Here is a 15,474-nt window from a genome sequence, read left to right as displayed (position 1 = left end):
GAGTTGGGTGGGCGGGGGCCGTGGCGAATTTATTATTCTTTCCCTGTAAAAATGCAGTTGCGCATAGAGCTCAAGGAAGCAACTTGTTTTTAGTCCGTTTCTTTTCTGAGAACAGTTGTGGTTCAGGTAGGAAACGGGCAGCGTTATCCGGCAGGAGGTGGAGTAATGGGTGCTTTGCAGGATGTGCGGTTCTAAATGAGAGCTAATTGTGGCAAGTCTGCAGGCTAACCACACTCATCCTCCTACTAGGCTCGGTGAACACAGAAGCGAGTGGGAACTCTTTCAAACCCATCAACAAGAAAGAAAAGCTTTCTTGCTTTTTGAGTGACAGCCTGCTGCACATAGTGAGTGTCTGTCAGGTGTACTGCACATGTATTTCTAAATTCCTTAAGTAGCCTTTCAGGTATAACACAAAACTCACACACCCACTTCCATAGCGACAGCATTAAATACACACACTTAGCTTGACATTTCCTTAGCTTCCACATCTTTTTTTTTTTTCTCAGGAGAGCTCAGTATTGTTCATTCGATTTGACATCATCATTGCTCTCCTTTTTTTTAAAAAAAAACAAATAAATTAAAAAAATTTAATAAATGTTTTTTTTTATTTAAATATATATACATATATATACATATACACACACACACATATATATATATATATTTTTTTTTTTTGTATGTGGGTGAGTATGTGTATGTGCGTGTGTGTGCGTGCGTGTGTAGCTTGACATTTCCTTAGCTTCCACATCTTTAAGACTTGTCAGCTCAAAACTCATTCACAAACACACCACACGCAGGTGATGCGTCAAGAAAATTTAATAACATTCAGCACAAATGCTGTAGTCATTTCCTCTATAACGTTCAGATCAAAACACATTCCATGACATGCTTTCAAATAGTTTATTCCAGTTACAAATAACATTTTAGACTATTAGACAAAAACTGTACAAAATCCAAACACAAAATCGTAAGTGCAAAGTTTGTACAGACAAACTAAAAATTTTGAACTGTGAAAATGAAAAATGGTGCTTGGTAGTAGGTTTAAGTAGCGGGGTGTTCAATTAACAGATAATCTTAGTGACTGCAAACACATTGTGTGCATTATTAAGAGGGTGTAAATTGCCTCTGCTTGTTTGTTCAAACACATACAAAAAAAAAAATCATGACATCACTTGTCCATCAGCAGCAGAATAAATGCAGCCAAAAGAAGCTACAGCACAATGACAATCACCTTGTACAAAAAAGCACTGACGTGACTAGCACTCAGTAGAGCGCAGATGCTACACCAAGGCTGAACAATCTTCACGTCCATCTCACATTCAGGGTCATATACCGCCATTTTCTGTCCCCTGGTTGGTCAATGTTGTTCACCAATAACTGCTTACAGGAAAATTGTTTAGTTATGGTGTAATCCCGATAGCAAACGGATCAAATTCATACCGCTCGTCTTTGTGCTTGTCAAAGGTAAGGCCAAACAGGACTCAAAAATGACTGACTTAATCATCATCGTCACCATCATCATCATCATCGTCATCGTCGTCGTCGTCGTCGTCATCATCATCTTCTCCTTCAACGTCATCCTCCTCGTCATCATCTCCACTGCTCGGCTCAGACTCTTCATCATCTGAGCTATCAACTTCCAGTAGCTTCTTCGCAAGAGTCAGATGAACCGCTTCCTCTGGTTTACTGATGCAGCCCGGCATTAACAAAACAAACAACATGTGAGATGGCCTGCTAATAGGAAAGCGTAGCAAATAAGCAAAACGCCCAAAGTTTATTGTGCAGTAATACCCAGAATGCTCAGCTTGACCTAGTCGGCCTACCACAGAGGAAGAAAAACTACTGAAAGCCACATGAGCATTCATACACTCAAAAACCCCAATTCATTGTTGTCTGGGGTTTGGCCTCTGGAGTTGTTAGTTTCTTTACCTGTATTCACAAAGTAGAAAAAGGCAAACGAGCAAATTCACAGCTGCTGATCAACAGGAAACATTTGATAAGCCAGACATGTTAATGTGCTCATATCATGATTTCAACCTTTAGGAACAGCAGAAAAGACAGGATGTGACTAAATTCGCAGCAACAGTTTTGTATTGTAAGGCCTCATTGGAGTAGTGGTTGTGGACTATTTCATGTTACATGGCAAAGGTGATCAAAACTGCTGCTGTGAACTGAGATTAATTATTTCCAGAACAGTAGAAAGATTCCTCCATATTCACATCTCTTACTTGGCAGCGTCATCAAAACAACATAGCAAAATGGCAGCTTTTTGTGAAACACAGCAATTTGTGATACGTAATATCTAACACTGTCATACATTTAAATAAATTTCGAAAGGTTCACATTGGAGGAGCAAACATGGAAGAAAACACTCCCAACCCATCATTAGTCTCTTTTCCCCAAAATAGCCACACCAGTCCCGAGAGGAAGAGCAGGAGAGGAGCGGCGGCCCCCGTGGCCCCTCACCACACTGTCGGGTCCTTGCGCTTGGGCTTGGGCTTGGGTTTGGGTTTGGGTTTCGGTTCCTTGCTCTTGGGCTCCTCCTGTGTGTTCATCTCCATGTCCTCGCCCCTGTGCTTCCTCTTGTAGAACTTCACGGCCAAGAAGATACCGAGGAGGATCATGATAAGCACACAGCCGACGACGATTGCGATGACCAGGATGGTGATCTCGGAGAGGGAAACTGGAAGCAAAAAAAAAAAAAAAAACCTGATAAGGGAGAAGGCTAAAGATATTCATTGACGAGATGCGTCAACTGCAGCTGCAGAGAACAGCGATAACGTTTATAAAAATAAACACAAGAAGGTTTTAGCAGTTCCTCTGGCAGAATTTTTTACTAAGCAAGTTCATTTAATAACCCTCCTCCACTAAACAACACCTCCGAGAGCACAGACTTTCGCCAAAGGCCAAGCTCTCGACATGCTTGTAAGTGTGTGTCTGTTCAATTGTGAGTAGAAGTACAGATACTTGTGTATTAAAAAAAAAACAAAAAAAAACGACTTGGGTAAAAGTAGAAGTACTGATTCAATTCTGGTACTTAAAGCTGCTCTCTCGATTTCGCAACTCGGATCTCCAAGTTCAGGGGCGTTTTCGTGCACACTTCCTGGTTTGAAGTAAAAATAAAAATAAAAATAAAAATAAAAATAAAAATAAAAATAAAAATAAAAATAAAAATAAAAATAAAAATAAAAATAAAAATAAAAATAAAAATAAAAATAAAAATAAAAATAAAAATAAAAATAAATAAAGTCAGACTTCCCACCTTCTTCTTGTCTTCGAATGCAGCACTAGACCGCCATTTTGACTTGTGACCTCGGAATTGTCAATTCTGATTAATATTGCGTTTGTGGAATACGCGTTAAGCAGCAAAATCCATCTCAGGGAGCGGCCATTTTGCTGTTGACTTAAAATGACATCACAGTTGCTCAGGGCTCGGGTAATGACCAATCATGGCTCGCCTGTTTTGTGAGTTTGGTCATGTGATGTTGGGTCACGTGATGGAAGTTTAGCCGTGATAGGTGGACTTTGCTTCTTTAGTCATATTCCACAAACACACTATTAATCAGAATGCGAACATATTCTAGTAAAGAAAATGTTGGGGTTGATTTCCCCTTTAAATACTTGTATGATACTTTTTTTTTTTTTCCACCACTGATGAAATGTTATGAGGGATTGAGGCTGGCTATCTATGTATCCATCCATCTTTCCATCTGTAGTGTGGATCAAGAAAAGAGAGAATATCCTATGGAAAGTTTCCAACATTAGTTTGGAAACCAACGCAATTAACGCTTACCTTTGTTGACGACTCTGAGCGCGGTCTCTCTGTTATTGCCGTGCACATCTGGGCGGTTTCGCACGTTGCAGATGTACGTGCCGTTAAACGTTGGGGGCACCTCTTGCAGGGTGATGGAGGCGTCATTACTTGTGACATCTCCTGACCACACCACGTGGTTTTTAAAGCGTCCGCTCTGAGGAGGGTACGCTATCTCCTGGTAGTAGAACACCTGACAAACATGCACAAATACATTGTATATATACACACACTTCATATTTTTGGGACTATAAATTGCAGTTCAACCAAAATAGTCTGTGCCTTTTCAAATGATGTCTTTTTATGACAGGTGGACTCAAACATGTCGGGTGATCAGTGGAAACTGAATGCAACTCAGCTCATTTTAGATCATTTTAGTACTGTTTAATTCCACTGGGCTGGGTTCAAGTTTCGACTTACGCAAGATGAAAATGACACACCTGTCTACCGCCACTGCCTAACAGTTGTTCAATGAAAAGAGCGTAACGCATGTGTTGACTTGTTAAAGACCGTACATGCAAAGTCATCATTCTCCTTGTGTAACAGGATTTACCTACCGATTCTTCTGTTTTAGAATTCAGTGGTCGGAAATTCCAGGATACGATAACGGACTGAGCCGACACAGCGTGACTGGAGCGGAAGGTGCACTTGAGTTTAACTGTCGTCCCGTTCACCACCTCCAACTCACTCGGAGCATAGATCTCAATTCCTGAGACGTGTGTCACTCCTAAAAAAAAAAGAGGGCAAAAAGTAAAGAGTTAGGCTCATTCCTAAACTGTTAATGATTGCTGCAGAGTCTGAAGGTCACATGTAGCCAAGCTGATGATGGACAACAAATATTCTTTCTGATAAGGCAACGAAGAAACCGATAATGTCCAGTGATACACACAACAATAAAATTAAAATCTATTTTGCAGCTGTAAAAATCGGGGGTGGGGGCGCAAAAATGCCAAACAACTGCTAGCAACATGATAAGGGGAAGGATGCTGTTATAGTTGTATGGTTGGATGTTACTGCCTTTAGCAAATACACCGGATATCTAAACTGAAATCCATACAGGAAGCTTATGAGAACACATTATGAATAAATGAATTTTAAATCCAAGTTGTATAAGTACAGTTGTGCCTTGAGATACTTGTGGCCTGACATTTGAATACGATAATATTTTTTGACTTCGAAATGATACAAGCCCTAGATGGTGGAATCAAACAACTCAATTTACGTGACCGCAAGCAGCAGTTTGATAGTGAACAATACTTAAAAAAGAAAAGAAAAAGAGGCTTCTATCGATTTATTGGGACTCCCAGTTAACTCTTTGACTGCCAGACGTTTTCAGAAAAGGGATGCCGTGGGTGCCAGCCGATTTTAAGCATTTTGACTGATATTTCAAGGTCCATAGAAAATTATGTGTTTGGACTATGGAAACACACATACTACCAAAAAAAGATTGGACTCTCATCTTTCATCAGAAAAAAAAAGTTTGTTTCTACCTTATTCCGTTTTTCAGTAATCCACAATAGAAAATGGTTAGTTTCACCTCTGTTTTGAAACAAACGTCTTTCAACGTCTTTGGCACTCCTCCATAGGATTTTACTAAACGTTATTTAACGTTTTTGGCAGTCAAAGAGTTAATATTTTCTATCAAAATAAACAAAACAAACACAATTACACATGTCTGCTAGCTTAATGCTAAAAGATAAATGGTAAACACTATGGTCAGGGTAACAATATAGCATTGATATACAGTAGTAGTTTAACTAAAAACAAAACAGTAGCGCTGCGTATAAGTTTTTGACTGGCTGTATTACACCGCCCCCAGGTGGCCAAAACACAAATACCAGAAGGAACAGCACACTGTCTATTGAAATGAAGCAAGAGAAGATGTGTACCAAAAACAATTTTATTACTTTACTTTCTATTAAATGGTGTCATGACTTTTTATACATTACAATATTATAGAAAACTATTTTCGAGTATTAAAAAAAAAACATTCTAAACATTTTTGTTGTTCTTGTTCCATTCATTTCAATGGGGCAAGATGATTTAAGATAATAATCTTTTGAGTTACAAGTGTGGTCACAGAGAAAATTAATATATAAAAATACTAATTACAGATAGGGCTATAAATTTTCTGATAAAGGGTGGGGAAACCTGAGCCACTGCACAAACATTGGCTAATGCCATTACAGCCAGTTGGAATGCCCTGAAGAAGAAAGAGAAAGTAAAAAATAAAAATAAAAAAACTAGTCAGCTGCAATCAATTACATGAAATTATAACAAGGAAACAATGCGATGGAAACAATGAGACACGTCCACAGTAATCATAAAACTGATTTAAATCACTGAAGGTGTTTCCCAATTTGCTTGCTCAAACACATTGTGTGTTTATCTTTGTCACTAAAGAAAATCTAATACCAATGCTAATAACATTGTGTCCAGTCAGCAAGGTGTGCCTCAGCGACACACCTTCCGATATCACACATACACATACCTCGTGTACTAATTAACATAAAAGGCCATTTGGTGGTCAAAAAAACCCAAAAAGGCTACATTAAGAGGTTGATCGTGGCATGTTATTGGGCCCCTTCTGACAAGAAAATATTCCCTCTGGAATTCGTTGTGACTGTCACAGTTGTTGTTTTAATGAAGTGAAAGGAAGTGGCAAATGTTTTGTCAAACTGAATGACCACTCAAAATAACATACATCAGATTCAATACAAATGCTGTATCAAGACATTTGAAGTTAAGTTGACCATATTCCCATTTCCACAAAAAAAAAAAAAAAAAACAGGACACTTGCCCCAGCCTTGAAATGGTGGTACCAGTCGCAATTACACAGCGTACTTCACCTCCTCTTAGTCACGCAATGCCAACCGGACATTTTCATGAATTTATATAAAAAAAAATAAAATAAAAAAAAACGGACACCTCAACAGGATGTAAGAAAATGGTCTGTCCTCCCAAAATAGGTATTCATTGATAATCTGTGCGTATGCATGTCAGGGGCCTCTTTTTGAAAGAAATTTAAATCTCAAAATTACTTTTTTTTTTCAATGAGGGCTTGCAGTGCTTCCTCAGTAGCATAACTTTTGTGAGACAGTTGTTGCTGGAATACAAAATGTCTGAAATCAACAACTCGGTTTAAAGGTTGCATAAGCAGCAGGCCAGTGAGCCTGAACAGCAAACACATTACCAAACCGTGTATGCGTGATATTTGAAGGTGCTAAACAACAATACAATACTAATTTAAAAACAGGGGGGGGGGGCGCTTTAAGCGAAACGTAACGTGTTAAAAATACAAACAATGCGTGGATGTCTCACGGAAGTTTCTTTGGCTCTCACCTGACAGGACGACGAACCCTCCCAGGAGAAGCAGATGCCATGTCGGACACGTAAGACTGGCAAACATCGATGCCGTCTTAACTCGGACAGTCCCTTCGTGAAAGTAGAAATGGGGCAGACATGTATGTCCCCACGGGTGGCAAAAAACAACAGTCAAACCAAAAAAAAAAAAGAATGCTTGAGTTGAAACTCCGGTCACGCCCACCGTCTTGAGTCGGAACGAGAACAAAACACACCTGATGGGCGGTGTTTGGCCACTTCTTGCTTAACCTGTTGCTCTGCCTCCTCAAATTGTCTTCACGTACCTCTGGTTTGAGATCACTTATAGTTTTTTCCCTCCTATTTTTTAAACCCAAGATTTTAAGTGTGCAGGTTAGTTCCTGTGACACAAATTAAATACTAGCAATCTTTGGCTCCACCTGGTGGCCGATTATGAGTAGTTTAGTTTAGTTTAGTTTAGTTTAGTTTAGTTTAGTTTAGTTTAGTTTAGTTTAGTTTAGTTTAGTTCAGTTTAGTTTAGTTGGGCGTGGTACACTCTAGACCAGTGTTCCCCAACCTTTTCTGTACCACGGACCGGTTTAATGTCTGACAATATTTTCACGGCCCAATCTAAAGGTTTAGCTGATAAAAACAAAATAAAATGACAAGAAACAAACTGTGGTATTTTCTCTATAATAATAATGAACGTAAATCTACTGTGTAATCATGTGCAACTTTATTAACGGTGTCCGTAACGTCGCACCAACAACAGAGTTGTCAAGTGAAATGGATGTAACAGACAGAATCCGGCTACTTTTCAAAATAAAACGTCATTTTCGAAAAAAATTAAAAAGAATGCAATTTTTTTTCTTTCGGTACCAAATGACCCACGGCCTGGTACCGGGCCGCGGCCCGGTGGTTGGGGGCCACTGCTCTAGACAACACATTTGCATACAATACTGTGTTTAGTACAGTTTACCGGTACAGGTACATTGAAATAAGAGACCCCAAAAAGTAGGCGGAAGCAGATCTTATAAATGCCAACTCCACTTCACAGTCCAAACTATTTCCATTGAGAATCACTTACAGCATTAACATGAAAAACAAAATGATCAACAGGCAGTGGAAATAATTAAAATACCATTTTAACATCCCTGCAGTACAGCTGTTCTATTATATTTAGTTAGCACTTCTATTATAAATACTTGTAATGTGCATTAAAAAAAAGTTGATGTATATATTGGCAGCACTCTTTAAATGCACAACAATTAAAGAAACATAAATTTAAGCACAGGAATTGAACATTTTTGTTTGAATGGTCAAATATCAAGGCAAAATAATACAAACAAATTTAAGTTTTTTGTTATTGTTTTTGTTAATAAATGATCTCCCATAATTCATTGCGAGCTAGCGCGCGGCTTTCGTGATACGACTTTGAGAATAACAGCAACATATTTATAATAATATATAAATATAGATATAAAATAATATAGATATATTTATAATGGCTTATGAATACCTGCATACCACACGATTAACCCTCGCCGACCTTAGTTAAGGGAAATTGTGGCACCGAAACACTCTCTCCTCAACAGGATCTCTGGTAGTTCCCTTCATGACACGCCTTTTGTTGTCTCGCCTAGCTTAGAGCCCTTTTGATGCTACTATAGCGAGCATCCCCCGTATCAAACTGCGAGACAGCTGTCAAGTCTTCAACACAGCAAACGTCTGCCTCGGGTTGAGAAGTGACGCTCTGCAGTCTGCCAGGTAGACCGATTTGTAAAATACAATAACGCGTGATATTATTGCGCGTTTTGGGTGAAACGCGGGATACGGTAGTGTCAGATGCAGCTGCAGTAATAGAGGTATGCAGCGTTTAGCTAGCTAACAAGCTATCGACAAATAAACCTCCGTGGCCGCAATAGCGGCCCCCTTTAATCCTAGAGTTGATTCTGGGATTTTGTAAGCAGTCGCCTTGAAAGCGAAAGTAGTCTGGGTGCATATTAGGCCACGCTGTCTGCTCCCAAAACGTTAATCTGCTGCTCTGCAGCTAATGTCTCGGCTAGCTGGTGCTGATGCTTTGCTCCTCAAACAAATGGCGTACATCCTTGCAGCTTTCACTTTGCATCTAGATTTTTTATATTTCGTCTCTGCATGTCTGTTTTTAATTTGGTAGTTAGTAAATGCTCTTGTTTGTTCTGCAGGATGAGCGGCGATGGTGATGGTTTCAACCCTGCTGCAGTGGCTCAGCCAGTAGAGGATGTGCAAGGAGATGGGCGGTGGATGTCACAGGTATGTTAGCTTCCCATAAGAATTTACATACACCAGTGATTGATTAGCAACCACTATTGTGCCATGAGAAATTATGCAATTTAACTTAATTCATTTGAATGTTTTTTTCTTTTACCAGAATATTTATTCATCAGTTACAAAATGGCAGATGGTTCAATCGACTATCTCGCAGCAGTCATTCATCTGAATCGGTCATGACTTCATGTGTTTAACCAAACAGTCCCAGATTTTTTTAAATACAATATAAGTCAGTTTGTGACTAAATTTAGACAAGATCATTGTGTGTGTGTGTGTGTGTGTGTGTGTGTGTGTGTGTGTGTGTGTGTGTGTGTGTGTGTGTGTGTGTGTGTGTGTGTGTAATTTCTTCTGGCCCATGGTGTTGTTTGAATTAGAGACAATTGTTGTGGTTGCCTATTTTGGATCCAATGTACTCCGAGCACTACTTTATCCAACTTTAGTAGCGCCACATGGTAGGTGTTTGCAAGGTTAATCCATTGATGCTAATAGGACTGAGACAGTCTCCTACAGTCCAAACTCTGCATCAGATGGAACCTTTCACACCAGCACAGCAGGATTTTGCATGTATTTGGACACATAATGAAGCACTATTCGTGCTGTTTGCGGACAAAACGGGCAGGATTGTGCTATGAATAATGGAGAAAAAAGGCAGTAATTGATGCGCCCCTCTAAAAATGCCTGCAGCAATAGTGTTATAGTTTAAATGGTTAACTGACTGAACTTGCAGCCCTTAGAAAAAAATGGTTCGTGTATAGCAAACCGCAAACATACGTGTCATTACTGTAACACAAATAAGCAAGCTTAGACTCATGTGGTTAGATTCCTATTAATCTGTATACTATTGATTTTCGTAACATGAATCACATCCCAAACTCTTTTTCTGACAAGGTTATGTTTGTTATTTTGCAGCACACCCGATTTGTGCAGGAATGCAAGGATGGGGAACCAGATGTGCTTTTTGTCGGGGACTCTATGGTACAACTAATGCAGCAGTATGAGGTGAGATGGGAAAGTTTCTTTTTCTTTTTTTTTCTGGCTTTTAGCGCAACTGTATACGCTTTTAACGGCAATACGGCATGCCATGGTCAGATACTTGAATGTGTGCGTAATCTTTGGAACTTAGAAATATAACCACCTGATTTACTTGCACAGGTCTGGAGGGAGTTGTTCTCGCCACTTCACGCTCTCAACTTTGGCATCGGCGGCGACACCACCTGCAACGTGTTGTGGCGGCTGCAGAACGGAGAGCTGGAGAATATCCGTCCCAAGGTTGGTCTGGCTCTGCTTCTCTGCTGTGCACGTCTATGAACACTGTGTGTGCTTGTGTCCTTATCAACATTCAACACTCAAACGTGAATTGACTGTTCCTGACCATGCCATCTTGGCTGTTTCAGAACCGGGTGTTATTAATGGAGTAGTAGTAGTACCAAAATATAACTGAAGACGTATGCCCAAACAGAGCATTAACTATGCAGATGTTTATTCCTTTTTTACTTTGGCTGTTTGTGACATTTGAGGGCAACAGTTTTAAGAAATTAAGATAATACACAAAAAGTTACCATGAAGTGTTTTAGCACCGTAGCGTTGTTACCGGTTTTATTTTGGTAGGTTTCTTCTCCCGTTGGCTTGATTGGATTATTTATCCAGTATCAGGCAGCTTTTTATCGACTTGAATTTAGATTTATTTTTTTTTGTGCGACTTGTCTGCCACATTTAAGTCACAACTATTTGTGTGGTTTGGCATTAAAAAAAAAAAAAGTGCTGTACTTGTTACCAGTAGTGTTCTGTGTGTGATATGTTTTAGCAGTTTACAACTCTGGTTAATTTGATAGACATAGGTATAACCCCTTCTCATTTGTCATTTAAAGTTGCAATCTGCCCTAAAATATCTTTACTTTATTTAACCATTTATGACTGCAACATCAACAAATTAGTAGATTAACACCTTAACTGTTGGGAAATGGGTACGATAAACAGTACAATGGTTACTCCTGCAAGCCTATGGTCAATAGTTTTCAGACTGTATTCGGGTTCGAATTTCCCCGCCCTCTGTCTGCAGATGGGACGTCATATATGCATTGTGTACATGAAGAAAGGGGGTGTGTAGTTTCATTTTCCGGCCACAAGTGGCAGTAGTAATTTGAAATTCAATTTTCTGCGTTCAGCAGCTTTAAAAAAAAAAAATCTATGTTGTTATTAATGTGATCCTATTAAAGGTGTTCATTTCTTCTTATACTTTGGCAAATTGGAAAGGACTTATGTTGCCTCTATAGTTTTCAAAATCAAAGTTCTACTTTGAGGTACGACTGTAATAAAAAGAGACAACGCAAGCTGTAGGGTGTGGGGGGTGGGGCGTTTTTGTGTGTGGTGGCAATAAGGGTTAAAAAAACAAACAGAATATGAAGTAGAAAAGCTTTGATAAACTGAACAAGAATGTCGTTGAGTTATGTAAACAAAGTAGCAGCAACATTCATTTGAAATCAGGCGCACACAACACTGAAGCCTGGAAGAGAAGAGTGAAAATGAGCCTAACATCTGCTTTTGGTTTTGTTCAGATTGTAGTGGTGTGGGTAGGAACCAACAATCACGAGCATACGGCAGAACAAGTTGCTGGAGGAATTCTTTCGATCGCAAAGCTGCTCACCTCGCGTCTACCCAAAGCAAAAGTCGTCGTGCTGGTAAGTTCACATTTGTTTGCTCTTGGTTCTATCAACGGTATGAGCAGTTTTTTCTTTCTTCACTGAGCAAAGATCGTACTTAACAATAATAATAATAATAATAAAAATCTCACGGTACACAAATATGTTAAAAAAAATTGTTGAACACATGACCCAGTTATGATTGTAATCTTTTCAAGTATTTATCCATCACTATCACAGCTGGTTAATTTTACTTTCTGCTATCTTGTGGGAGTGCATTTAAAGGGGAAGTCACCCCCCACACTCTCCAAAAAAAAAAAAATGTAACAATAATATGTTCTATGCATAAATCCGGTATTTTGGTTAATATTGCGTTAGTGGAATATGAGTTAAGCAGCAAAATCCAGCAGTTTTTCCTCAATATCAGAAGGCGGCCATTTTATCACTTGCTCTCGAGTTGAAAATGACATCACAGTTGTTTAGGTCTCAGGTCCAATCACACCTCAGCTTCAGAAAACAGGTGAGCTGCGATTGGTCGTTGCCTGAGCCATGAGCAACTGTGATGTCATCTTCTGTCGACAGCAAGTGGCAAAATGGCCGCCTCTTCACATGGATAAAAACGCTCATAAAGATTTTGCTGCATAACTCATATTCCACAAATGTAATATTAATCAGAATGTCATGTTTAAGCTAGTGAGGGTCACATATAACATATTATTGTCAAAAAATGTTTAAGGTTGACTTACTCTATATATACGCGTCACCGGCATAGATAGATGAATAAAGCAACATATATTCACATCAAAGTGGGGTTTTATAGTTTTCCCTGTCAGTGTCTCTTGGCTGAAATGAACAAGTGAGACATTTTAAGACTGGTGCTTCACTTTATCGCCAGCTTGGCACCGTCAAGATGCCAATTGCAATCATAAAACACCATGAAACATACACAAGAATGAACACAATAACATTTCAAAGATCACAGCGTTATTTATACGGTCTTGACATAGCACGGAGGTAAATGTTTTATTAGTGCTGACATGTTGCTCAAAATCTGTTTGCGCACCTAAAGCCAAGTGAAGCCCAATCTGACATTTAAGATGCCTATGTTGCGTTTGCATTGATTTCAAACCAAACCGGTCCTCAGGGATTATTACCGCGGGGCGAGCGTCCAAACCCCGTGAGGGAGAAGAACGCCGCCGTCAATGACTTTCTGCGCTCCTGGCTGCCTCGCCTGGGCCAGGCTCAGTTCCTGGACGTGAGCGGGGAGTTCGTCCACTCCGGCGGCACCATCAGCCCGCAGGACATGTTCGACTTTCTCCACCTGACGTCGACGGGTTACCGCACCGTGGCCAAGCCCCTCAGCGACCTGCTGCTTCAGATACTCGAGGAGACACCAGAGGAACGAAGGGCGTCGTTGGTTTGAGCCGCCGAGACGCAGCAGCGCCCGAGTCCCGCCTCTGCAGTCCGGAGGAGGAACGGCACCCTGAGATGGGCGTGTCTTGGTGGTGCGAAGTGGAGCGATTGCGTAGAGGGAGAGAGACATCACTACACTCTTGAAATGACTTACTGCCTGAGACTGTCAGATCAAATGAAGTATATCCCTTGATTTCCGAGCTCCATTACACACTCATATGAACAGCCTCATTTTTCCTTTTCTATTATCTCATCTTGGTTAAATGTTGCTTAAAGTGCTTAAATGTCTTGATCATTATTTTTTTTTAAAGATTCATCAAGCAGTATCAGAAAACAAACAGCACAGCAAACAAAATAGCACAAATTTACTTAGTAGTTGATTACCTGAAGTCTTCATGTGCTCCATTTCAGTGACTATCGAAGAGTAAGAGATTAATCCAGTTGAAATAGTTTGTTTGCGGAACTCACAAAAACTAATTGAGCGACTTGTGTAAGCCAACATCACGTTGCATGAGATCGTCAAAGTGTATTGTTTGCAACAGAACTTCAAGTGGAAGTTGACCCGAACGTTTTCTTTACAATATGTTCTTTGCAGCCCCACCAGTCAAAATAGTTCATAATAATAATTAATATTGCATTTGTGGAACATTTATTCAGCAGCTAAATCCATCCGTTCTTATCCATCGCGGCCATTTTGTCACTTGCCGTCGCCTAAAAATGACATCACAGTTGCTCAGCTTCAGAAAACAGGTGAGCCGTGATTGGTCGTTAACCTGAGCCCTGAGCAGCTGTGATGTCATTTTCAGTTGAGAGCAAGTGGCAAAATGGCAGCCCCCTGAGACGGATGGATTTTGTGACTTGGCTCATATTTCACAAACGCAATACTGAGTTTAGACTGTTGGGACTGCATGGAACATACAGTATCATTGTGAAGATTTTTTTTTTTTAGTTGACTTCCTCTTAAGACTTTTAAACAAAGTCACTCATCATGCATGGCATGGACGGACAATGACACTCTCTCCCTCCAGTTCCCTATCTTGATGGTTATACAGTATTTTCTTTCTTACGCACCTTTTCATTCTGTTAACTTTGCGTGTGTAATTTTATCCACCTGTTGTTTCGTTTTCTCACTGACATTTCACACAACCCAGCCCCTTTTAGCTTCTCTACTTGATTACCCAATACTTTTAGGAATAACAAGTTGCAGAAGCGACTGAATATTCTCACGCTACCAAGCAAAAAAGTAAATCATTTGTCAGCGAGCTTATGCCGGAGCTACTTTATAGCTCAAAAAGTCGCATACTGAGCTTCAAATTATCTCAAGTTACTGCTGTCTTAAGCTCTACACGATGCGTGTTGTGTTCAAGTGTGTATGATTGTCTGTGTGCCTCGAATGTCTACGGGAGCAGTTGTGTACAGTGCGTCTGGAAGTTGGAGTGGTGCGAGTGGTTAGAACTGACCCCGGCTGTATATAAGAGATGTAGAAAGGATGTCTGAAAGGGGGTGGTTAGATTGTGGGAGTCTATCGGTGTGATCATTATGTGCACTTGTTTGGCTTGTCTCGTCATTGAGTTGAAGTAAAGCATTCCAATAAAAAAACATGGATGGAATTGATTTGTGTCTGAGCGGCCATGTTTAGTCTTCTTTGCGTTTTGCTTCTTCCTTGATAGATTACTCATAAAAAGTTAAGGCTGTTATAGCACTAACTAAATTACTCAACAGGAGCAGCTTTGCCCAATAAATAAATGGTACCCAAAACGTAAATGAAGTTGGTACGTGTTTTCATATGTACAGCACGATGGTGGTAATACATATCCTCTACACTCACATTAGTAGTGCGAGTCGGCCCTGTAGAACATAATATAGCGTTAAACCAATTTAATTTTTAATCGTGTTAACATTACCTGTATGACGAGCTATTGCTGCAGTTTGAGATGCTCACCAACAGAGGGCGCTGTTTGATTAAAAGGAGGAAAGACT

The 15,474-nt window shown here is 39.9% G+C and overlaps 2 protein-coding genes across 2 annotated transcripts; one reads left to right on the top strand and one right to left on the bottom strand.

The window, feature by feature from the left end:
• Window positions 1–886: 886 nt before the first annotated feature.
• Window positions 887–7,460, bottom strand: mpzl2b (myelin protein zero-like 2b). The gene is made up of 5 exons (XM_077547411.1): window positions 7,154–7,460; window positions 4,369–4,538; window positions 3,794–4,004; window positions 2,467–2,683; window positions 887–1,686 (listed from the first exon to the last, which is right to left on the bottom strand). Exons 1-5 carry the CDS (start codon window positions 7,218–7,220, stop codon window positions 1,497–1,499), a joined length of 855 nt encoding a protein of 284 aa, XP_077403537.1. The 5' UTR covers window positions 7,221–7,460; the 3' UTR covers window positions 887–1,496.
• Window positions 7,461–8,732: 1,272 nt separating this feature from the next.
• pafah1b2 (platelet-activating factor acetylhydrolase 1b, catalytic subunit 2) lies at window positions 8,733–15,108 on the top strand. The gene is made up of 6 exons (XM_077547443.1): window positions 8,733–8,899; window positions 9,337–9,424; window positions 10,352–10,441; window positions 10,595–10,711; window positions 11,998–12,120; window positions 13,226–15,108. The coding sequence occupies exons 2-6, from the start codon at window positions 9,338–9,340 to the stop codon at window positions 13,502–13,504; spliced, it is 696 nt and encodes a 231-aa protein (XP_077403569.1). The 5' UTR covers window positions 8,733–8,899; window position 9,337; the 3' UTR covers window positions 13,505–15,108.
• The last annotated feature ends 366 nt before the right edge of the window (window positions 15,109–15,474 follow it).

This window comes from Vanacampus margaritifer, chromosome 16, assembly GCF_051991255.1.
Source record: "Vanacampus margaritifer isolate UIUO_Vmar chromosome 16, RoL_Vmar_1.0, whole genome shotgun sequence".
NCBI lineage: Eukaryota > Metazoa > Chordata > Actinopteri > Syngnathiformes > Syngnathidae > Vanacampus > Vanacampus margaritifer.
This window is presented reverse-complemented; position numbering and strand designations above follow the sequence as displayed.